At 44.1% G+C, this 26,301-nt stretch overlaps 1 protein-coding gene across 10 annotated transcripts in view; it reads left to right on the top strand.

The window, feature by feature from the left end:
• KALRN (kalirin RhoGEF kinase) overlaps positions 1–26,301 on the top strand; it is a 920,107-nt gene that overhangs the window by 550,451 nt on the left and 343,355 nt on the right. For all 10 annotated transcript variants that reach the window (XM_053244819.1, XM_053244856.1, XM_053244784.1 and 7 more), the window contains one exon: positions 2,450–2,572. In XM_053244819.1, coding sequence (XP_053100794.1) covers positions 2,450–2,572 — 123 coding nt within the window. The remainder of the gene's footprint in view (positions 1–2,449; positions 2,573–26,301) is intronic.

Here is a 26,301-nt window from a genome sequence, read left to right on the forward strand (position 1 = left end):
CTCCCCTCTATTTGGTCATGTGAATGACCTTTTGGTATGTTGCTGCTGAATGGGAACTCTTTTGTCTTCCTTTAGGACAGGGCTGCTCACCTTCGGCCCTCCAGCTGAACTACAACTCCCATCATCCCAGCTGCAGTCGGCAAGTCAGGGATTATAGGAATTGTAGCAACATCTGCAGGAGGGCTGAAGTTTTGCAGCCCTGTTCTAGGAGCAGACACAGCTCCTCCTTTGGAACAGGTTGAGGTTGACTCTAACTAGAGGACACTTCCTCATATCATCCCCACTGATGATGGCACTGGAGAATCGAAAAGCAAAACCAAATAATTCTGAAGCCTTTGGGGCTAGCAAATCTGGGGGCTCTGTTGCTCTCTAAAGGCTGAAGAGTTTCTCTCAGGGTTTCCCTGTAGGTCTCTCTTAGAATTGCAGAGCTTTGAAGCCATTGCTGAAGAGCTTTCCCCGTTTATTCGCTGAGGGTGTGTGGGGAGAGTGCACAACTATTTTAACTGACTTTTAGAACTTTTCCAGGCATATCCCTTCAGGATTTTCCTGTAATTTTTATAGCCCCAATTAAAATTCCAAGGAGGATAGTGTTGGTGAGGGTGAAAAATCCACACACAAAAAACCCACGAGTTCTATGCAAAAGTGAAACTGAAACTGCATAAATTGTTTTTGCTCAGCCATGCATTAACAATGTACCAGAAGCACCCTCTGCTGGTTGCAATTAGAACAGTTCAATTGTGTGTCCAAGGTCCTGTAACAATGAATGGAGATTCTTTGCAGTATCCTTTGAAGTTGGGAGAGGGTGTCATTTCTCTTTCCACTGGCCATTTGACATAAAGCATTCTCATTAGTAGTGAATGCAAATTGACAACAAAACACTTAAGAATATTTTGCTAAAGACCTTGGTCAGATGGTCTAAGGAAGAACCTAAAGTCGTGGTGACATATGCTGCTCATGCTACCACTTTCTGCAAAGAAGGAAGCTCAGAATGTTACATCAGAGAGGATTGTTTGGCCAAGAATGCACTTTCCTAATGAGAAATGTGTGCATTAAGTATATTTTGTTAAACTATAACAATATAATTCTGCTCAAATTTAGAAAAAAATTCAGAGTCATACAATTTCCTTATTAATATGTAAATAAATTATTTTCAGTTGTTAGGGGGGAAAGGAAATATTTCTCTTTAAAATACTTTAGAATAATCTAATGGAGATCTTGGTTATCTATCCTGGTTAAAGGCGGTTTAACCATGACAGTTTGACCAGGATTCCCCGGAAATTCTGCATTCTCACAATCAGCTCCCAGGGTTCAGAGATCCTGATTAACTCTCTAACCAGTATTTATGTGATTATGTGAACACAGACTATTAAAAACGCCTTAAAACATCATGTTTTATAAGTATTCCCTCAGTTTTCTTAAGAGCACCTCTGTGTGTGAACATATAGGAGGACATGTGGAAGAAGGGTGCTAACATTCTGGCAAGCCTGAATTACAGTGCCAAGTTTCCTGGCTATATTCTTGCTGAAATTGACTGATGGTTTGATATGACATTGTTAATGCTCTTACATTGGTTTTGAATTATCTGTATATCGAATACATCTGTGTGATATTCTTTACATGATGGACTTTCAGTGTTTTTGATGGACAATTGACTGTAAAATCAAAACTAGAACTGTTTGAGGGGAAGCTTCGTTTACCTGACAGCTGTAGGACAGCTAATATATTTTGGAACAATCATTTTTTAAACCCACTGCATATCAGATTTGCCGGTTTAATTTCACTGGGATCAGTTACGGCGAATAGTCTGGAATCTGATCTTACTTGAGAGGGTAATATTTCAAAACTATGTGTTATGGTTTTGAACTTAAGTCTCTTTGCACTGAATGTCCAAATAGCCACCCACATCACCTCAACTTAAATTGATCTCCTGCTTGCTAATTCAGTGTATTTTAGGTGTTTTGTCTTGGAGCATGTTGCCTGTGTGAAATGAATGATTGCACATCCAAGGCAGTAGTTCTCTTTGCACAGAAACATGAATACAAGGGAATCATAATCAATGTAAATGTCTCCCCCAGATGATGATAGTGGTGGTGGTTTTTCTTTCGTTCTTTCTTTAAAATCTCAGCAATTTAGAGTAAATTCATTTCTGCTACATAACAGGGAGTGATCAACAAGAAATACATGTTATATATGGTGGAAAATAAGCAGATAACAGTTATTCAATAATAGCAATTTATCAGTAAGCAGCAAAAACCATTTTACTTTGGATCTGATTGGATTTGGCTTTCAACAGTGTTGAGTGTTAGAGCAGATAAACTCCGATCACTCCTCAGGCTATTGAATCCACTTATGTGGAATGGTGTTGTTTTGAAGTGGTGCCCGTGGATAATTGGATGTTTTGTGTTGAACAGCCACAGAAGATAATTGGATATTCTTCTTTTCTGTCCAGGTGTTGGACTGGATTGAAAACCATGGGGAGGCCTTTCTTAGTAAACACACTGGAGTGGGAAAGTCTCTTCACAGGGCACGAGCTCTTCAGAAAAGACATGACGATTTTGAAGAAGTCGCACAGGTAAGAGGATGAAAGATCTGAACATATTGTATTGACAGAGAACATCTTTGTGACTGAGTTTGCTGCTGTTTTTAGGACTCTGGGGTGCTGTGAGTTCTGAGAATGTTTGAGGTTTCTTTCCAAATAGGTGAAATAAACTATATGTGGAGATTCAAAGCTGGGAAACCTGTTATGCTCACAAGATAACTGATCAGAGAAAAGAGCTGGTGGAAAGCCAAAAGCTCAGTGCCAGGAGGATTTAGCTTTAGAGAATCTTCCTTTTGGGGGAAAGGTGGTAAAACAGATGGTGTAAGGAAAGCAACTACAGGTATCCTTAGACGATGTACGCTTCCTCACTTATTCAGGTTTTCAGCCTGATTATACAGAGACCGCTGTCTGTAGCAGCTCTGGTGAAGATCATATCTAGGCAATGAAGATATCTCCCTGTTGTATTTGTTAGATCTCTCTGAGGCTTTTGACATGGCAGACCATACAATTTTCTTGCCTTATTTGCTGCGTGCCGTGTGTGGTGAGTGGGGCTGTTGCTTGAGTGATTTTGTTCTTTCTGCCTGTTCTTATTCAGAGGATACCCACTGAGGACATTGTCTGATCTCCATGGAGATATGTGGAATTCCAAAGGCATTAATATTGTCACCAATGTTATCTAACATCAGTATGAAGCCACTGATGGGTGAAATCATCTGGAGCTTTGAAGCCAGATGTCATCAATATGCTAGGGTGCTTCTAGACCCAGACTTGCTTTTTGAGAATCGGCTGTGTCTAGAAGTGCCTTTTAACTATACTTCTGTCGACAGAGTCCTTTGCTCAATAGAGATGACCTCATCATGCTATTCCATGCTTTTGTAACAACCACACTTGGCTATTGTATATGCTTTATATAAGGCTGCCCTTGAAGCTGCAGCTAGTATAGTACCTTTTTGAGAGGAGGAGGAGGAGGAGGAGGAGGCCTGATCATACTTAGCCTGTGTCACACCAATGGCGTTGACTGCATGTGTGCTTCCAGGCTCAATTCAAGGAACTTCTTTTGGTTTTTACGACCCTTCATGGCCTGGGATTTGCTTACTCTGGGATTACTGCGATCTCCCTCTGGTGGTGGTTGGCAGATCAGGTCCTGCTTTATATGCCTTCTTTGTGCCCAGTCAGACCAGCAACGACTAGAAGTCGGACTTTTATCACCATGATCCCAGGCTTTGCAATTATTATTTTTTTGCCCATGAAGGCTTTAAGAAATGCTCCTCGTCTGCTTTTTTGTGAGAGTTGTAAGACTGCTTTGTTTGGGCTTACATATACATTTGACGGATTTGCACAAGCTGCTGCTGGTTTTTAGTTGACCCCCCTTTTTTAAATTTAAACTTTTTGTTGTTGGTTTTTAAAAAAACGTTTTTTAAGCCACTTTGCTGTTTGAACACTAGAGTATACATTTAATAAATGATCCCTTACTGACAGGCAAGTAGCCATGAAGGATCTGCTTTTAGGAATACAGGGGATTATGTCTAGTGAGCTGCAGGAATGGGCACAGATCAGAGTCGGCCTGGAGACAACCAGAGAGAGCAGCATCTGAGTGAGTGGAAGTGATGATGGAGGTGGATAGAAAAGGGCCAAGGACAGAGAGGAAGGACCAAGACTACCTTGGGATAGTCCCAAGCTTCCCAGGTGTGAAGTGAGAAAAGAGGGGAGTTCTTATGATCATTTAAATACTAGGGATTAAGGACATTAAGAGCATGGGCTCTTTCCCCATCTGAATATTAGGATAGGATGCTATGAACCACCCCTGGCATCAGTGGTGTAGAGAGGCCTAGATGGCCCTTGTTTTCACGGGCAGTCTCTCTCCTGTGGCAGCAGCACACTCCCTGACCCAGCAGCCCGTGGGGAGGCTGCCCTGCTGCTCAGCTATCCTCTGTGTGTGTGCAGAGACCATTTGAGTGGTCAGCATGGCAGTCAAGTGCCATGGCAGCCACTCAAATGGCCGTTGCGCATATGCAGAGGCCAGCTGAGCGATGGAGGGAGGGCAGCCTCTCTGTGGGCTGCTGGGTCAGGGAGCTTGCCACTGCCACTGTAGGCAATGAGGTGAGGCAATGAGGTGAGGAGAAGTGGCGAACGAGGTGGCCCTAGAAATGAGTGGAGTGGCCCCAGAGGCAAGGCAGCATGGGTTCTTGGGAACCCAAAGATCCTATTGCAGCTCTGCCCCTGCCTGGCATGTTAGCAGGATTGGGATTCTCACACTGGTATTCAGCTTAGTTCAGAACAAAGCAGCAAAAAATAAAGCAATATTGATAAGAAGCTGCAAAGCAACCTAAGTAATACATGCAGGATGATACAAACATTTCGTTCATTTTTTCTTCCTCCATTTGAATGTTTAGGTGCCTTCTGCCTCCTCGTATTCATGGTACTTTCCTGAAACACTTGCATGTTCTCTTGCAATATCTACAGTTCTGATGCAATGTGTTACATTTCTCCATGGGAATCAATCCACATTATATTGTGATGGAGGACGGGGGAAAAGCAGAGTTCAGAAGAAGAGTGCAAACTGTGATAAGAGGGGTCACAGCAGACTAGCTTTATAGTCTGATTGTAAAGTAAAGTGTGACGTCAAGTCGATTTCGACTCCTGGCGCCCACAGAGTCTTGTGGTTTTCTTTTGGTAGAATACAGGAGGGGTTTACCATTGCCTCCTCCTGTGCAGTAGGAGATGATGCCTTTCAGCATCTTCCTATATCGCTGTTGCCCGATATAGTACCAGCGGAGATTTGAACTGGCAACCTTTTGCTTGTTAGTCAAGCATTTTCCCGCTGTGCCACTTAAGGTGGTTTTATAACTGATTGTATCTTAGGCAAAATATAAAAGTGGTACCCACTCAGTCTTTATGACAGCCCTCTCCTACTCTAAGTTCTCTAAACTACCAGATCCACAATTCTCCTTTCTACTAGGTCATTCCGTGAAGACTGGGATGAGGGTGTGAGGAGGCAGTCTTTCTTCTCAGAAACTCCTTTCTTTTGACCAGGGGCGTAACTACCATCAGGCAAGGGGAGGCCGTTGTCTCAGGGCCCCACTGCCTCGAGGGGCCCCCAGAGACACATCACATGACTCCCCATTGCCCGCTGCCAAGCCCGGTATTTTTTTAAAAAATTGTTTTTTACATGGTTGCTGCCCTGTGGCCGAGGGATGGCTGCCGGTGTGTGTGTGTGTGTGTGTGTGTGTGTGTGTGTGTGAGAGAGAGCTAGGGGTAGTCCTTTCCCTCCCCCACCCCGCAGCGGCAGCCTCACTCCCAGTTTCCTTTCTTTCAATCCAGATGGTACTCGCACCACGCAGCGCACTCTCTCTCCCTCCCCTCCTTTCCCCACCTCCCTTTTGCCTCTGCTCTCATTGGCTGGCAGGTGGACAGTGACCATGACTCGACAGGAGCCCTCCGCGGGAGAGTTCAGTTCAAAGTGGCCTGCCTGCCTAAAACCCACGCTGACGCTACTTTAAACAGTCTTGCTCTTTGTTGAGTGCAAATCGGCAAACATCCAAACTTAGAGTTAGGAACCGGTCAGGAAGGAACTCAGATGCGCTCTCCCTGTTTATTGGTTGCTCTCTAGCCCAATCTAGCTGAGCTGGCTTTCCCTGAGAATTATTGTTACTCTTAATCAGAGTTTAAAGCACTGGAGAATTTGGCGCTATTAGAGGAGATTGAGGTTGTAGCAGGAAGAGGAGAACTGGAGAAGCTAGTCGAGCATCCCCCTACTCTGTCCTGAGGTAGGCATTACCTGGTGGTGGAGATTTAAGGGTGAGCATAGGAAGGTGGAGGGTTTTGCCCTTTGGGGTGGTGGGATGGAAATGCTACCCCCCCCCATCTCCCCTGGGCTGCGACACGTTTCTGTTTGCATGTCTACTACTGCAGGGGATTAAGGCAGAAATCCTCCACTAGGGAGTAAGTCATTTACTAGGGAGTAAGTCCTATTGAAATTAGTAGGCTTTACTTCTGAGTAAACACACATAGGATTGCACTATAAACTTAGTGGGGCTTGTATCTAGAAGGAAGAAAGAACCCACTCTTCAGTTTCTAGTGGGGTAGAGGGAGAAAGAGCTCATGGTACCGCTTCATTCCCTGGATTTGTTTTGAACTGGGAGTGAGTCCTTCCTGCTAAAACTTACCTGAAAAGGATAAGTTTGCATGTTACTCAGTAGTACATTTCACCGCACTGAGCTCAATGGAGTTTCCACCCATTGAATGAATTATTGCAACTTCAAATTGATAAAGCAACAACAACAAAAATGCAAAAAACAGAGACTTGTGATACCTTCAGGATGCACCCACAGTAGTAAGCATACACCATAGGTATGCTTACTCAGAAGTAAGTCCCATTGTGTTAAATAAGGTTTACTCCCAGGAATGTATGTGTGAGATTGCAGTCATAGACTGACTGTGGCATAAGCTTTTGTGGGCTAAAGCCCAGTTGGTTAGATGCAGAAAGTAAGTCCTAACTCACAAAAGAGAGAAATCTGATAGTCCTTTAAAGTGTGAAGATTTCCTTTGAGCCAGGTTATAGAATTGTTCACCAAGGAACAAGATGGTGTGGTGGTGTTATAATAAATAATAAGCAAACAAATAAATAAGGGGGGGATTCCCACTTGCTGCTGATCAAGAAAAAGGTTTCCTTCTGTTTGTCAATGTTACCCAGTTGCGGTGCAAAGTTTTCTCTAAGCTCTTACATTTCTCTATTTTTGGATCATGTTTTGCTTTCCATAATTGTTAGTTGCCTTGAGTCTCTTATGGCAAGAAACTCAGGGTATAAATTTTGGAGAAGTAAGAGTTCAGGTTTGGCTTGATCTGAACCAATATTCAACCATATTGTGTTGAAGCATGTACAGATTGCATTTCTCATCTTTTAATAACTACAACCCACCATTCATAAATCTCGGATAAAATGAAGGGCATATGTCAAGGAGTATAGTCTACTGGACAATCTAGGTGAGAATACAGTTTAAGATAGGAATGTCAGTGAGGGGCCCATTTTAAAATCTTGTCTCTGGGCCCATTCCAACCTTGCTACGCCCCTGCTTTTGACAGACGTGGAAGTGTCCCTTGTGAGCTGACTGCCCTTTGTGTTAGTCTCTAGGCTAAACCTTCAGTGTGGTGACTTGGAAGCCTTTGACTATAAGCAAAGGCACTTTGGCCCAGAAGTACAGGGTCTCCACAGCCCCAGGTGCCCTCAAATCCTCTTTAGTCTGTCCTGGATGGTGTGGTTGCCCAGCCGAGCATTATGATGCTTAATTTGTGGGGAGCGGGCTCCACAGGCCTTTAGGTCCGGGCTCCATAATTATCTAGGTGCACCTCTGACTATAAGACTCTAAGGCCATTATGTATCTCTGAAAGCTGACATAGCAAAGATGATTTAGAATCCCCAGTCTATCCTTCTTATTGCTATATCCCTGAGGATATTATCTTTCAGGCCAAAGGATGTCATCCCATCTATTACTTTCTTCCTATTGCTTTTGCTTATACATTCCACTTTACTGTCATAATTAATTCATCTCTTCCTTGGCATTTACAGCCACAAGTAGACACAAGTATGTCTCCTCTTAATTGACACTTCCCATAACATACATATTGAACTCCTCTGGGCTTTCTCTTACTCTTAAGTTAGCAAAGTATCCCTTAATTCCCTCCCATCATCTTTCTAAGGTTCACTGGCCCTAACTTACTCTTTTTTGTTGACTTGTTTTCAGTTTGTAAACATTCCCATCTCAGGAGGATTACTGTAATATAGAAACGTTTGAAGCGGTTTTATACTTAGAACATATAATTCATTTGTTATAAACCCTGGACGTTCTACTGTTTATAAAATCTAAACCATCTGTCCAATCCACCTGAAATTTGACAAAGAACAACTAGGTGGCAAGCATCACCACCTTTCTAAATTTGGTGTGAGTCTGTTGAAAAATTACTGAGGTGCAACACTGTGAAAATTGACTCACTAGAAGCTGTTTTTCACAAGTAAGTGACCTGTAGGTCTAACTTGACATACAAGCTGACTTGTATGTCTAACTTGATCCTTGTTCAAAACTTTCCTCAGCCTCTTTTCTGTCTGCAGCAGCTGCTGCCTGACAATACTGTACTTTGCATATATACTTCAGAGTAAGCCCTGCTGTTAAGCAGGGAGGAGTAAAAGAGAGGTCCTTATAAAAATGGAGGAATAAAGGGGAAAACTGTTGTTGTTGTTGTTGTTGAATAGCAATATGATGGGGGGCAGCAGGATTGGGACTACAGATATTTAACTCTTGCCTCTCTCCCCACAGTCCTGACAACCTCCCCCCACCCGCCACACTTGCCCAAAGCTGTAATTAGCTCTAAGATAGAAGCTCCCATTGATGCCAATAGCAGCTTTCCTCTTGGAGCAGCTTCGGGATGGGGTGGATTTTCATTGGGACTGCAGTGAAGGGAACTCCCCATGTGCCACAGTTCCAGTCTTGATCATATATTTGGGTGCTGCTATTTAACACCCCACCACCACCTCACACACATGCCCAAGCTGCAGGTGTAACATAAATGTGCAGTTTGGCCCTCAGTGTTCTTTATAGCTGAACTTAATATGAGGAGGTGATAGTCAAGTTCATTGTCTTTTCACATCGTGCCATGTTTTCAGCACAATACGGCCTTCCACCCCACTATGTCACTCCAAAACTCCCATCTAAAATCTCCTCCCCCTCCTCCTCATATTGATATACTGCTTTTAATTTATATACCAGTATATAAATTAAAAGCAGTATATCAATATTAGGAGGAGGAGGAGGTTTTAGATATTTTAAATAGTAGTAAATAAAAATCTATTCAAAAGCTAAACAGAAAGGTTTCCATTTCAGTAATTTTCTAGGAGATGGCAAATAAAATGTCTCCACAGCATGCTACAATCCCATCAATTTCACACATGAAGTTATTAAGTAATGCTATTATCACTCAGAGCAAGGTATAATCTGAAGACAGGAGCCAATGCCAAGTGAAAACAGAAGAAGATAGAAATGCTGACAAACTGCTCTGCGGGAGCTCCTCTCCCCCTCTCCCCACCCTCTGTGCCTTCCCCTCCAGAATTGGCTTGGTTCATGTGTGTGAGGAGTCCTCTCCAGCTGTTCTCTAAGCACCTTTTGGTTGCGCATCTGCTCTTTCCTGGTGGCATCCTGTAACCTCTGTTTCATGGGTTGATCTCTGTGGGCGAGAGGGAAGCTGGTGGCTGGATGGTTCTGCCTCACAGAAAGGAGTTGGACATTTTGGCCCCCTCCAACATGTGATTTTGTGATTTCTTCATTCTTTATAAAATGAGTAGACAAGAATATTCAGCATGGGGCTGTACATGAAGAGGGTCATTTGGGAACCCACATTGCCACATTTGTGACTGGAATAATAGAATGCATTCTGTGTTTTGGGGAATCTGAGAGCTCCCTCACAACTCTGAAAAGTATCTTCATTTTCACTTGAGAAAGATCAAATTTCTACCTCACATGCTTGCAGAAGACATAAACTACTTCTAGGCGGACGTCTGCCAGGGTCTAGAAAGTCTTCTAGTACCAATGCTTGTACCCAAATTGTCTAACTTTCAGTTTTTGTAGTCTGCACAGGAAGCTAAGAATTGGCTTTAGTTTGCTCACTCAAACTGAAGAAAAGAATTGACATGTTCCTGTTTTGTTTGCTCCATTGTGAACAGATGGTCTAACTATGCAATGGACCACATCATCTTGGTAAGAGCCGGATTGGCTTTTGGGAAAGAGGCAACCACAAACCAAGTCCTGGACATGCAGTAAAGATGAGTTTTGATGCATATGGGGTGAAAATTGCTTAGCATTTTTTCTCACTTTTTATAAGAGGTTAGGTAACATCTGACTTACACACTGGTTTGCTGGGTGAGAGATCCCATGTTGCTTACCCTTGATTTTGCTGTTTGACAGCTCCAGTTGCTTTTTCTCTCACTGGAGTTCTCCACACAGCAGGCTTTACCGCGGGTTTTCTGCTTTACAGCAAACTCAATGCTGTGCAAAAAACCCAATGCAAAAAGTGAATTTTTTTACCCTGGATAAAAATCAGGTTGTGCTCTAACAAGCAGCAGAAAACCTGGATCGTGTGTGAAGTGCTCCCTGATAGTTCGCAAGGACTTTGGGGTAAATCTGCCCGATATGTGAATGTGCCCACTCCATTCCGGAGGAGATGCGGGCTAAAAGCTGGGTGTGGAAAACTTCACTGTCTTTAAAACATGATGCCTTCTCTAGTCTTCCACAACTCCCATCTTCTTACTGAACCCATAGGAATATGGGATGAAGAAACCCATAGAAATATGCAATGGAGGAAGGGTAATTTTATCCAGTCTCCCCTTCCCTCTGCAGCCCATTGTGCCTCCCAATTGTATATCCTTGAGGACCAAGACCCCCAGGGATATGTTTTTGGAGGCACAATGGACTAAAGCGGGAAGAAGAGATCAACAAAAATCACCACTCTCCTGTTGCTCGTGGGTGTCTATGCATGCAACACTTCTCGGCATATGCAATGTTAGTCTGGATGTCAGCCACTAATGATGATGATAATGTTTAATTTGTTGAATACTCTTGTTTTGTGAATGGTGGTTTTAATTAAAACTTTGAATTTTGGTTTAGGAAAGCCACATACAGTTACAAGGCTTGAGATGCAAGATGAACCATATGATGTTGCAATCCTTGAAAGTGGCTATGAATGTTTGCACCTGCTGACTCAAAATATGTTGTTTCTTTGCCTGATTCTGGGGAGAACTTGGCAGGAGAGTCACACATCAAGAGAGGCAAACTTACTATCTGCTGCTGTCCTGCTCTGTGTTGACAGGCAACAAAGACCCTAACAAGGAAGTCCTGGGGACTGAAGGCCTGAGCTTCCTGCAGTTCTGCTCAGCATAATCAAAGAGACTGCTTATGTTGTGCAAAAGGGAGCCGGGGACATTCACCATCCCACAAATGAGGACACCAAGTCAGGCATCAGAAACTTCAGTATTCCAGGTTCTTCTTTAAACAATTCCAAAACAGGGCTCAAATGTCTGAATGGCGCTTTATTGTATCTCCTTAATCAGTCCTTTGGTTGTTAATACTTTGCTTTACCAATCGAATGCCTGGATTCTGTTTGTCTTTAGATCTTTGGTTATTAATATTTTGCTTCATTCAATCCAGAATGCTGGCTGTTTGTCTAGTGAAGTTAATGATCAGATTCCCTATCAAGTTCAATAGCAACTTGACTTGTGCTTATCTGGATAGATTTACACTGGGATCTTAGTATTTTATGGAGTCTGTCTGAAATGCAGTCTCAGAGTGCTGTGTGGTATACCAGGACATATGTAGCCAGAAACCAAGAGACTCCCACATTTTATCAAAGGTTAAAGGCTTGTGAAAAGAATATGCTTTGCTTTGGGAAGTGTAATAGCAGGAGCAAAGTGCAGAGACCAGGCATTGATCAAACCTGGGATTCTTTTGAAGAGTTGCTTCTTGACATGGATATATTTATTTTGTGGCCTGAGAAGGAATTTCTCTGTCACCCACCAGGTGCTTGATGTTAGTTATCTTGTAACACTTACTTTCTCTCTTGTGTTTCATTTACAAAACTAGGTGTGTGGACAGGAATATCAATGAAAATAAGAACAAATACACCATTTAGGGATCTCAGGGTGGACGGCATTTTCTTCCCCTCATGATTTATTATTCAGGAGGACCTCTATCTCTGGTTATCACGATATATTAAAAACTAACCACAGCAAATGTTCTTAAAACACACTCCAAATTCTAAGAGTAATTAATTCCTTGGGGGGGGGGGCGCGGGGATAATGCAGTTTCTTGAACCTTGCCCCATACTAATATATCCCCCTCCACCAACAACTGAAATGGCAACCCTGAATATAAATGGTGATTTCTTGCTCTGTTGGTCCCATAGGATAAGAAATACAGAAAGGTTAAAGCATGCCCCTGAAGTATCCCTGTATCCTCAGGGAATTTTCCCATGTGAATCTGATTTTTTTAAAGGTGGACCTCTGCTGCCTCATTATGCTTGCATTGGCTCCAATTTTTTCATGAGTTGATTCTGTAATATTCCTGGGTCTTGCATTAACAAGCTGCTCACTTGAGTATGTAATCAGTATAAATATGCGACCAGTGCAAGATTGGAACTACAAACTCACGGTAGAGCACAGCACCCCTTCCATTAAAAGGAAAAGTGGTGATTTACACACACACACACACACACACACACACACACACACACACACCCCAGAAGGGAAGCCATGGTCTCATATGAGTTCATGGTTCCTGCATCACATTGTTCATGTAAGCAGGACGCTTGTGTGAGCTGGTTTTTTCAGTGCAAGTCAGATAAAGCATATTGTTGGATTCGGCCCCCTAATGATTGGTAAATTCCAGTGTGGAGATTTCAAAACAAATAGGGAAGTAAACTGTTATCTCAATATAAAAAATGCAGGACACAGATTGTGCAGAGACTACATATATACACAGGATTTGGACCCAAGGCAATCCAGGGGGTCCATGATTGTTAGAAGACATCCTTCAACTTTGAAAATTTTCATTCATTTTGTAGAAGGAATAGTAAAGTATCAGGCTTTGACCAGGAAGAACTGGATACAAATTCATTCAGCCACAAAGCTTTCTATGGGCAACCTAGGGCCACTATAGCCCTGTGGAGATGATGTGAATTGAATGGATATATTTAATATGTGGAGAAGGGTCCTAATTGCACCTGCTAGCCTTGCTTCCAACCTCCATCTGTTGATACTCATAGGCAATGTGTGTGCAGTCTTTATCCCATAAAAATGCAGGGCACAGGATTTGGGCCCAAGACTTAATAAACATGTGGAGGCTGCTAGCTAGATGGTCCCCTCCAGGCACTGATTGTCCCCAGATTTCATAATGTCTGTATATGACTTTTTGTCTTGACCCGACCTACCTCACAGAGCTGTAAGGATAAAATGGGGTGTATATGTACCCCACCCTGAGAACTTTGCTGGAGTGGGATAAAAATGTAATAAATAACATTCTAAAGGTATCTGACTGTGGAGTCACACATTCATACTTGTTACTCAGTGACTGAAATATCAAAAGAGGATTTGCATTTGTGAAATCATTTGTTATCAAGCACCACAAGTAGACAAAACTTGCAAGTCCACCCACATAAGACATACTGGTTTGTTTTTGTTTGTTTGTTTCAGTTGAGCAAATCCATGCATTCAACTGCAGGAAGGACTCTGAATAATCAGTTATTGAGTTGGTCAACATGTATATGTAGCTTAATTCTTGCTAGCGTCTCCATGTTCCCAGCTGTCCCAAAGGCACCCCACCACTCTAATGCCCATTTACATAAAAGATCATTTATACTTAAAGTATTGTTAGTTACAGGGGCGTAACTAGGTTGGAGTGGGCCCTGAGACAAGAATCTTAAATGCCCCCCCCCCCCGTCACTGCTTACCTCTCCTTCCTCTGGCCGGATGTCTCTGCTAACTAGATGGTTCCCTCCTTGCGGCGGGATGCTCCGAGGCCAGGGTCAACTGTACGTGGCCGGTGGGCGCTTGGCTTGGTGACCAACCCCCACCCACCCACCCCCAGCCTCCCTGCAGGACAGACGGGGCAACCTGGCCTTGTTCTGCTCGGCCAGAGGGGCTGGAGCACGAGGGGAGTTTTTGACGGTGGCTTTACTCGGTTGATAAGGGCGACCCGAGGAGGAGAGGAAAGGGAAACCAAAGATTAAAGAAACTGAGCGGTTATCCAAGAGGTGGCGAGGTGAATCCTCCCACGCAATCCAGAACCACTTCAGCCCACCTAGTTCCTCTGCTTAGCCCCTTGGAGCGAGCGGGGGCTGAGGGTCTTTTTAAGCCCAAGGAACAGCGCCTCGCAGGCTCAAGGGGCTGGGGACATTAGCCTGGGAAATGTCCAAGCGGAAGGAGGTTGGCAAAGCAATGCACCGCAGAATGCCACTCTCCTTCCCTGTCGACCCTGAGGTGTCTGAGGCAGTCGGGCGAGCTGCCAGGGATTCCCTTCACATCTGAGCAATTCCCTTCTCCACCTCCTCCGCTGGAGAGAATGCCTGCCTGCTATCGCCTCCGCACTCCGAAGGGGAGAGGAGAAGGAGGGCGGGGGCGAAGCTGGGCTCACGACCTACACTCTGCCCCTTTCCAAATCCCCAGGAGGCCACTGAGAAAGGCAGTGGGGAGGGGGGGAAAGCAGAAATCTCTGCCGGCACGCACCCCTTTCCTCTCCATGCCAGCCCGCATGCGCTTAAGGTGAGGCGAGGGGAGGCATTGCCTGACTGACACTGCCTGCGGCGGTGGCATGCAAGGGACTTTGGTGTGCAGGCACTTCCCAAGGGACAGCAACTGGCAGCAGGCCATCTCCAGGCAGGCCGGCCGGCCGAGTTCGACCTAGGCGGCGGCAGGGGGGGCAAAGCCAGGCCCAAGGACCCCACCCCACCCCGCCCAGCTGCGGTCTGGCCAGCCTTCGCAGCCCAGCAGCCGCAGCAGGGAGCAAGTGGCGGGCAGAGGAATCCCATCTCCTCCCGCACACTCCTCCAGCAGCCGTTTCTTAAGAGCTGGGCTCGCTCAGGCTGCGGAAGAAGCAAAGCTGCCACCGCCCCCTGCCAGGCACATGAGGAGCCCGCTGAAGAGGAAGCTGTCTTCCGCGCTTCTCCCTGAGCTTGGGCGGGAAGATCGGGTAGGCGCTGGGTGGGGGAGAGCCTCTGAGGGCCCCCTGAAGGCGGAGGCCCCCGAGACAACGGCCTCCCCCTGCCTAATTGTAGTTACGCCCCTGGTTAGTTACAATTTTTAATTTGATGTTTGATGTCTGTTGTAAACCGCCCAGAGACGTAAGTTTTGGGCGGTATAAAAATGTTTTAATAGATAAAATAAATAAAATAAAAATGTCCCTGGTTATAACAGAATTGGTTCAGAATCAAAATTTCCCACCAAAAATGTGGGAAATGACCTGACTGTCAGGAACTCTGGGGCTTGAAGCCAGAACCTTATGGTTAAAGGCTGAGACCTAGCTCAGGAAGCTACCGGGGACTGTCTGTGCTCAAGCCTTGGAACCATCTTCAGAGGTGAAAGGGAGTGTTCAACATCAGTTCCTGCAATTGGCAGGCAGTGTGAAACCTCTGGATTGGGCAGGTCTCCTAATACCAGCTGGGTCTTTCACTCTTTCCTACTCAACAGAGCAGAATCTGTTGCACCTAGTGCTCCAGCTTTTCCGTACCATTGAGGCCAAGATCTAGATACAACAACCATCTATGGTCCTGCCTGGTTCCTGACAACTGCTAAGACAGGGTGTTGCTTTCATGGGGTACTCCACTTCGACCAACAGCATGAGCTATCCAGGCAAACTCTAGTGTTTGTAGTAGTTATAGTTGTCACATCTGCTATATAAATGCATACAGTTCAACACAGGTGAAACACCCTTGCCCCCCATATGTTAAATTGTGTGGGTGGGTCAGATGTGCTACAAACTGAATGCAGTTAAGTTGTATTGGAATTAAGTTGTACTGGATTTACCCATATAGCCCCTCCCCCTCTCATTGCCCTCATATAAGCTCATTGGCTGTATCCAGACAAAATACAAGGTGCTGGTTATAAACTATAAAGCCCTAAACAGCTTAGGCCTTGGGTGTTTAAGGGAAAGTCTTCTTCATTATGAGCCCCATCGCACATTGAGATAATCTGGAGAGGTTTGTCTGCAGTTGCCACCAACTCGTCCAGTGGCGACACAGGGACGGGCCTTCTCTGATGCCACCCCAAGACTCTGAAATGCGCTCCCTGCTGGAATGAGTTTCACCGTCTTTGACAACTTAAGTCTTTAAAGACACATTTATTCACCCAACGAAAGAACAGTCCTCCTGCCCAAGGCCCATCTAGTCCAGCATCCTGTTTCACACAGTGGCCCACCAGATGCCACTGGGAAGCCCACAGGCAAGAGTTGAGGGAATGCCCTCTCTCCTGCTGTTACTCCCCTGCAACTGGTATTCAGAGGCATCCTGCCTCTAAGGCTGGAGGTGGCCTATATTTATTTATTTATTTATCCGACTTCTATACTGCCCTTCCAAAAATGGCTCAGGGCGGTTCACACAGAGAAATAACAAATAAATAAGATAAACAAAATGGAGCCCTGTCCCCAAAGGGCTCACAATCTAAAAGAAATGTAAGACAGACACCAGCAACAGTCACTGGAAGTACTGTGCTGGGGTTGGATAGGGCCAGTTACTCTCCTCCTGCTAAATAAAGAGAATCACCACATTAAAAGGTCCCTCTTTGCCAAGTTAGCGGGGTTCTATAGCCTCCAGACTAATAGCCATTGATAGACCTCTCCTCCATGAAGTTATCCATACCCTTCTTAAAGCCATAAAGTTTGTTGGCTGTCTTGTGGAAGAGAATTCCACAAGTTGAATGTGACAGAGAATTCCACATCTTGTGGCAGAGAATTCCACAAGTTGATTATGCGTTGTGTGAAAAAGTACTTCGGGTTGTTGGTCCTAAATTTCTTAGCAATCAATTTCATGGGATAACCCCTGGTTCTAGTCTTTGATGAGGAACTTTGTCGAAAGCTTTTTAGAAGTCCAGGTATACTATGTCAGCCAGCTCACCTTTATCCACACACTTGTTGACACTCTCAAAGAACTCCAAAAGGTTAGTGAGGCAAGATTTACCTTTGCAGAAGCTATGCTGGTTCTCCCCAAGCAGGGCCTGTTCTATATGCTTTACAATTTTATCCTTGAGAATGCTTTCCATCAATTTGCCTGGATCAGATGTTAAGCTAACTGACCTATAATTTCCTGGATTGCCCCTGGATCCCCTTTTGAAAATTGGTGTTACATTGGTGATGTTCCTGTCCTCCGTTACAGAGCCATTTGAGTTATTTAAGGATGTTCTCTTGGATGGATACCATCTGGCCCTGGCGATTTGCTAGTTTTAAATTTTTCCAGACAGTTTAGAATGTCATCTCTTGTCACCTCTATCTGAATCAGTTCTTTAGCTTCTGTCCCTGAGAAGCCCAGTTCAGGAACAGGTATATGCTCAGTATCCTCTGCCATAAAGACAGATGTGAAGAACTCATGTAGCTTATCTGCAGCCTCCATATCCTCCTTAATAATTCCTTTCACTCCCTCATTGTCAAATGGTCCAACCACCTCCCTGGCAAGTTTTCTGCTTCTGATGTATTTAAAGAAGTTTTTTTTATTCCCCTTGATGCTTTTAGCCAAATGTTCCTCAAACTCTCTTTTCGCCTCCCTTATTGTCACCTTGCATTTCTTTTACCAGAGTTTGTGTTCCTTTCTGTTCTCTTCATTTGAGCAGGAATTCCAATTTCTGATGGAAGTCTTCTTCCCCTTTATAGCTGCCTTGACTTTACCTGTTATCCATGCTGGCATACTCCTGGTCTTGGTGGTAATTTTCCTCCTTTTTTGGTATACATTCTAACTGGGCTTCTACTATTGTGGTTTTGAGTAAATTCCATGCATTCTGGAGTGAAGTGACGCTCCTGATTTTCCCTTTCAGTTTTCTTTTCAGCAAACTCCTTATTTTAGAGAAGTTTCCTCTTGTGAAATTCAAAGTGTCTGTGTTAGACTTCCTTGGTGATTCTCTCCGCGCATGTATGCTGAATTTGATTACACTATGGTCACTGTTTCCTAAAGGGTCCATGACACTGAGGTTGACCATCCTGCTCAGGTTGTATCAGGAAGGCTCCACTCTGAATGCAGGTGTGTACACACTGCCTTGATATTGCCACCCAGAACAAAACTCATTCCGCACACAGATGAAAAGAATTAGAGGGACCACTGCTGCCCCGCCTCTCCTTGATGTCTCCCTGATTTCCTTCTGCAACTCCCAGTCACTGTCAGCATTTTGATCTGGAGGCTGATAGCACATCCCCAGTATCACATTTCTTTTCAGGCCTTGTATTCAGAAACCCCACAGGGTTTCTGTAGAGCACTCTGGTCCTCCTAGGTTATCAGGTTGTTAAATTATATCCATTATTAAACATACAATGCTACTCCATCTCATAGGAACATAGGAAACTGCCATATACTGAGTCAGACCATAGGTCTATCTAGCTCAGTATTGTCTTCACAGACTGGCAGCGGCTTCTCAAAGGTTTCAGGCAGGAATCTCTCTCAGCCCTATCTTGGAGAAGCCAGGGAGGGAACTTGAAACCTTCTGCTCTTCCCAGAGCGGCTTCATCCCCTGAGGGGAATAGCTTGCAGTGCTCACACATCAAGTCTCCCATTCATATGCAACCAGGGCAGACCCTGCTTAGCTATGGGGACAAGTCATGCTTTCTACCACAAGACCAGCTCTCCTCTCCAAGAAGAGGTGTGCACAAAACTGGGCCAGTTTGGTTTTGCCCCCCAATCGAACCCCCTGCCCCCTGGGGGGGGTACGGGAAGGTTCATGAACATTTTTTTGTAAAAAAAACCAAAACCAAAAACAACCACTTGTTTTTAGTACTTATCCCCTCTGGGAGGCTTCTCCGGGCAAAGAGGGACCTTATTAATGTGGTGATTCTCTTTATTTAGCAGGGGGAGAGTAACTGGCCCTATCCACCCCCAGCACAGCATCCCTCCAGTGGCTGTTGCTGGTGTCTATCTTATGTTTCTTTTTAGATTGTGAGCCCTTTGGGGACGGGGATCCATTTTATTTATTATTTCTCTTTGTAAACTGCTTTGGAAATCTTTGTTGAAAAGTGGTATATAAATGTTGTTGATTTTATTGTTATTATTCTCCAAGGCCATGCGGGGGTGTCTGCAGAGGTTCCCCCTACCCCCACCAGCCTTCCTTATGCCAAGAAGTGCCCAATTTGGGTGTTCATCAGCCCATTCCAGGCCTTCCCCCCTCGTGGCAGCCATTTCGGAGGCTGCCACGCATGCGCAATGGGCCTCTGCATGGCTTGGATCATGACTGCCCAAATTCTGAGAGGAGAGCTGGTCTTGTGGTAGCAAGCATGACTTGTCCCCTTAGCTAAGCAGGGTCCACCCTGGTTACATATGAATGGGAGAATTGATGTGTGAGCACTGTAAGATATTCCCCTCTTGGGATGGAGCCGTTCTGGGATGAGCAGAAGGTTCCAAGTTCCCTCCCTGGCATCTCCGAGATAGGACTCTCTAAGAGAGATTCCTGCCTGCAACTTAAGCCACTGCCAGTCTGTGTAGACAATACTGAGCTAGATGGACCTATGGTCTCACTCAGTATATGGCAGCTTCCTATGTAATGCTATCTTGGGGGTCCTGGACTTCAATATGCTATCTATCAGCCTAAATTTGGCTTCCAGGACCTCCTGACTACATTTCCCAACATCGTTGGTGCCTCCCCAACACTTCCTGCCTATATAGATGCCACGTGATGTCTGCAATCTTCGCACCAGGCAGGCAAGTAATCGTGCGGTCTGCACACAGGTCACAGACCCATCTCTCTATAACTCTACTGATTGAATCACCCACTACATGGAGGCTCCCCATCCCCTGGAGGAGTATCTCCTGTGCGAGAGGACATGGGCTCATCATCCACGGAAGGGGTCCCTTCTAAAGGAGCATTTCCCTCTTCCTCAGTCTGATGTCCTCCTTCCCCAAGACCTTCATTCTCCCTGACAGCAGAGGAGCTATCAGCCCTGGAGTGGGATGCCTCTACCACATCCCGGAAGGTCTGCCTGCCTGCCTGAGCTTCTCCCGATCTGTCACCTTGGTCTCGAGGGAACGAACTTGTTCTCTGAGAGCCAGGAGCTCCTTGCACCGAGGACACACCCATGACTTCTGCCCATGGAGCAAACAGTCATACATGCAACACTCTGTGCAATACATTGGGAAGTGCCCCCTCCCCTGCTGACTTTCTGTCTTCATAACTGGTTTTGTTGGCTGTTTAGAGTATTTAAAGATTGTTTATTAGAAAGTTCGATCTAAGCTGTATTGGCCAGCTATTTAACTGTTCCAACTTCCTTTCTCAAGAATATGAAAGAGAGAGTAGTACTTACCTTCTCTTCCTACTGGGCTCCTTGTGACCAAGGGGACTCATTTTAGGCTCCCTGGCACACTTCCCCACTAAACTCCATCCAAAACTCCAGTGCCCTGTGTGCTATCCCTGTTCGCTAAGCTCTTGGGCCTTCACCTCCTATATAGATAGTAGACTTCAAACTGAAACAGGAATGTGGCTCACTTGAATGTGGCCCCTCCCACCAAATGTGACTCACTACAGTCCTTGGTGACTCTTCCATCCGTCCCTCTCCAGTCAGAAAGAAACAACAACTAAATGCCACAGAGCTCCCAAAGCAAGCCCTGGCAAATGCTAGCCCTGGCAAGAAACAAACACAGACTCACACATTGAGACTTCTCCCTGAGCCATTTTTGGAAGGGCGGTATAGAAATTGAATTAATAATAATAATAATAATAATAATAATAATAATAATAATAAATAATAATATCTATCCCATCTGTTGTTTGTAATCGCCATGACTCCATTTTCACAAATACTAAACAGAACAGGCCTCGGATACCAAACATCTAAAACATCAAGTAAAATAAACCATCTGCTCTACATGGATGATCTGTATAGAAAGTCCCAGTCAGAAATCGAATCACTGCTAAACATTGTCCAAATATTCAGTAGCGATATAGCAATGGAGTTTGGACTAGACAAGTGTGCCGCATTAATAATAAACAGAGGAAAAATAGCAAAAACAGAAGGAATAGAACAGCCCAATGGAAGCAACATCAAGAACCTGGAAGAGAAAGAACATTACAAATACTTGGGCATTCTCCAGGCTGATAACATTGCACACACTGGAGTTAAAAGAAAAATGGAAAGTGAATACATCAGGAGAGTGAGAAAAGTGGCGGGAACACCATACACCTGGGCTATACCTATTATCAGATACACTGCAGGAATAATAGACTGGACCCAGGCAGAGCTAGAGACGCTAGATTGTAAGACCAGAAAAATAATGACCATCAATCATGCTCTGCACCCCCATAGTGATGTAGATAGGCTATACCTCCTTCGCAGCTCAGGTGGAAGAGGAATGCTGCAAGTCCCAAGGGTTGCTGCCCGCTTGATGAGGACATCTGAGGGGGCCCTGCTCCGGGTGCTGACAATGAGAGAGGCCCGGCTGTCGTGCACTCGGGACAGGGCCTTCTCTATTGCTGCTCCTAGACTCTGGAATGCTCTCCCAGTGGCCATTCGTTCCTCGGACTCCATCACGGCTTTTAGAAAGCTTGTAAAGACTTGACTTTTTACCCAGGCTTTTACATAATCGTTTTTACTGCTGCTTCTGTGTGTTTTTACCTGTTGTATTATTTTTATGCCTGTTTTTATATGTTTTTATATTTTTTTTAACTTGATGTTTTTATTGTCTTTTTATTGTATGTTTTAACTTCTGTAAACCGCCTTGGGGTTGTCTTTTAAAGAAAGGCGGTATATAAATGCAAAAATAAATAAATAAATATAAATAAAGTCCATCAAACAGTAGAGGAGGAGAAAAGAGGCCTTGAAGAATATATCAAGGACAGTGAAGAAGATGCACTTCAAATGGTCAATAACGAGAAACTATTCAACACCAATGAAACAAAGCAGGCCTACAAGAAAGAACAAGTCAAGAACCGAGCAGAAAAATGGAAAAATAAGCCACTGCATGGTCAATATTTGCACAATATAAATGGAAAACCAAACAGCACCAAGACCTGGCAATGGCTTAAGAATGGCAATTTGAAGAAAGAAACAGAGGGTCTAATATTGGCTGCACAAGAACAGGCACTAAGAACAAATGCAATAAGAGCAAAAATCGAAAAATCCACAAACAGCAAGTGCCGCTTTTGTAAAGAAGCAGATGAAACCGTGGACCACCTAATGAGCTGTTGTAAAAAGATCGTACAGACTGACTACAAAGAAAGGCATGACAAGATAGCAGGGATGATACACTGAAAACAAGTCAAAATAATCGACATAGCAATACCGGGGATAGCAGAATAGAAGAAAAAGAAATAGAAAACATCACAAAATACGAAGATCTACAAATTGAAATTGAAAGGCTGTGGCAGAAGAAGACCAAAATAATCCCAGTGGTAATTGGCGCCCTGGGTGCAATTCCAAAACAACTTGAAGATCACCTCAACACCATAGGGGCCACAGAAATCACCATTAGCCTATATTCTGCGACGATATCTGTAACAAAAGCAACAACATTGACAATAAAATTCAGCCATCCCAGGTCCTTGGGAAGGACTCGATGTCTGGATAATACAAACCAGTCAATAACACCTGTCTGACTGTGTAAGTAAGTAAGTAAGTAAGTAAGTAAGTAAGTAAATAAATAAATAAATAAATACCAGCCCCTCAAAATCTCCCCTCCTCCTGTTAGTCCGTTTGAAGGAAAAAGAGTTGTTGTTTTGTATAGGAAAGCTTGCTTACCTCTGTGAATCTGCTTCTGCTCTTCTCAGATTAGGCTTTTAATTAGACCTTTTAATTAGAGCTTTTTAATTAGACTTGTGGCTTTAAAATGTTTTAAGCTTTTCATTTCTGTATTAATTTGTTTCATGTTGGTGTAAACCGCCCAGAGATGGAAGTCTGGGGCAGTGTACAAATATGATAAATAAAATATTTAAAATTCAGAGATCAAATAGGATGATGTAAGACTCTGCCTTTGGGACCAGCTTTCATTGGTGCAAGAACAAGCACACATTTAATTTACACAGAAATGTTATGAGCTAAGCCCTATACATTTGCACCACTTCATTTCCCTGAGATGCTGTCGTATGTCATTGAGTACTATTGAAAAAATTACGTTATGCTTCCAGTTTCACATTTTACTATTGCACCAAGTGTGTAATGGCAATCTTGACCATTTATATAGGAGGCCTTAGGAACAGTCTGTAGACAACATTGGTATGAAATTTGAGGAGTGGAGTATAAGAGTTCTATGCTACTCAAATGTTGTCTGTTCTTTCCAGAGGGCAGTTAACAATGGCAACACAGAATGGGCAGAAGAGATGGGAACTGGAATTTGCATTTTTGGGCCTGCAGATGGCACTCTCCCTGCAGTTAGAAAGACTGCTGCCTCTCTAAAAGGCTGAATGGTGTCCTTTTAATTCAGAGTAGCAAATCAGTGCTTGAGCAGGAATAGGCAACCACTGGCCAAGAACAGTATTTTTTTTCCAGCCACCTCCATCTTTTGTCTAGACACCTTGTTAATTTTCTTGCTAAGAGAAGCTAAAAACCTGTCTCTTTCATGTTTCTAGAAATCAGCTAACTTTACAATCCCACCTGTCTCTTCCTTTGCCAACACAATGCATGAAACTAACTGGAAAGTGGATGGATGAGTGCCATTACACAAATTCACCATTTATTAATTAAGAATATTTTAAAAGTTTGAGCATGCAGTTCTCAGAAGAGGAAGCATGCTTGTATGAGAAACACGGCACAGTTTTTCTGGATCAGTGAGGGACTAAAGCTGAAATGAAATGTGACAAGTGCTGATGTGGGCACAGCTTTACAGTTCTGAGCAGTTGTTCATGATGGGGGATAGGAAGTATGTACAAATTCAAACATGGGCATTTGATTCCCCCCCTGCAGATTTCGTTCATAATGTCATTTTTTAAAAAGCACTCTGCCAATAAAATGATATAATTTTGCAAAATGTTTGTGTACAAATGTGAGTGGGAGTTTCAGATTCATAATGCTGCATATTTTGCAGATTCCTTTTGTCTAATATGCCTGTGACCATTTTCATTCAGCAAACATGACAACCACACAATGCCTTATCAAGCACTCTTTAGTTTTGTGCTTTTTCAATCTGAGCTGAAACAGATAGCTTTTCTTCTATCAGTGATTATGCACATGCCCTACTCATCAGTACCTCAAAAAAATACTATTGGCAAATCACTGTCTGATTTTAAGAAAAACAAAAATAAAAGTGTTCGTAGGGAAATATTCCTTCCTGTTAGCTATATATGTCATTGGGAATTGTACTAGGGTGTGCAGGAGACCAGATTACTCTTGGCTGACCACAGAAATGCTAATACCCCAGATAAGTTCTTAAGCTGCCTCCACCCCAGTACCTAATTCCCACACATGCCATATCCACCAGCTGCGCATAATATAACAAGACATATTTGCATGGCAAACTAAATCCCATCCTTCCCGTTAACATCTGCATGCTCTTTCATCTAGTTTCATGGAGAGGTATGCATAAGATGAGAATAGCAGAGGAGAACAGCCACCAGACCAGACATGCTTAATGAAACTCACACCTCACTGTCTCTGCCTCTTGAGACTTCCCTATGCTGCAAGCAAGAGGAGAGAGACCTTTGATGGAAGGGCTATAGCTCAGTGATAGAGCACATGTTGTACTTGTGGAAGGACCCTCCCAGGAGCTTTCCCAGGCAGCAGGCTTTACCATGGGTTTTCTGTGAGGCTTTATGGTGAGTTCAGAGTTGCCCCCCAAAACCGATGTAATAAGTGGATTTTTTTTTTACCCCGCATATAAATCGGGCTACACTCTAATGTGCAATGAAAAACCTGGATTATGTGGGAAGTGCTCCCTGATTGCTGGCTGATATATGAACACACACTTCCATTCCAGAGGAGATGCGAACCAAAAGCCACACGTGAAAAACTTCCAGGTTCAGTCCATGGCATCTTCTTATAGAACTAGGAAAGGCCCTGTCTGAAACCCTGGAGAGTCTCTGCCAGTCAGTATAAACAGTAGTGAACTAGAATGGTCCAGTGGTCTAGAAGACAGCTTCATATGTTCCGAAAGGCCTAACAAAGACTTCTTGAATCTTTTGGGAAGGAAGGGAGAAGCAGTGAAATTATTTGGTATAGAGCCAGTGAGTGCCTTTCAGCAAGGGCTCAGTTGTGGTCGGACAAGGCGAATAAGGAGCTTCATCTTAGCCCACTGCTTAGTGTTGCCTTCCATTTTAGGCCCATTACAGGTAGGCAACAGGGGCGTAACTACTATTAGGCAAGGGGAGGCGGCTGCCTGGGGCCCCCCACGCCTCGAGGCCCCCCCCAGAGGCAAGTCACATGACTATATATTGTGAAGTGTGTGTGTGTGTGTGTGTATCAGCGAGGGGCCCATTTAAAATTTTTGTCTCTGGGCCCACTCCAGCCTTGTTACGCCCCTGGTGGGCAGCAGGAAAAGATAAACTCCTCACTTCAAATTCTATGTCCATCTTATCCAACCTTGCATCTGTACTAAGATTTCATGAACTAATCTTCTGGAATATGGAATATGCTGGAATATGGAGCAAAGTGGTGGAGAAGGGAATGCCTTGTAGGATCAGACCAACTGATAATTCTGTCCAACATTATTTTCCTAACACCAGCTGGCCAGATGCCTCTGAGAAAGTCACAAGAAGGCAATGGAAGAGATAGCCATCCTTTGCCTCAACACCTGCACTTCTGCTACTACTACTACTACTACTGATATTTATATATCACTTTTCTACAAAGTTTGCAAAGATGATTCCCTGCCCCAAAAGGCTCACAGTCTAAAAAGAAACATAAGGTTTCTCCAGCCACTGGAGGGATGCTGTGCTGGGGTTGGATAGGGCCAGTTGCTCTCCCCCTGCTAAATATAAGAGAATCGCCACTTTGAAAGGTCTTTGCTCAGTTAGCAAGGGTAACTGTCTGTTTCACTGGTATGGCTGATAGCTGCAACTGGACTATCATTGACAAAGGTGATGCATTGTTTGCTAGCAGAAAGGACTCTGAGATCAAGAC

Source organism: Hemicordylus capensis, chromosome 1, assembly GCF_027244095.1.
Source record: "Hemicordylus capensis ecotype Gifberg chromosome 1, rHemCap1.1.pri, whole genome shotgun sequence".
Classification (NCBI taxonomy): domain Eukaryota; kingdom Metazoa; phylum Chordata; class Lepidosauria; order Squamata; family Cordylidae; genus Hemicordylus; species Hemicordylus capensis.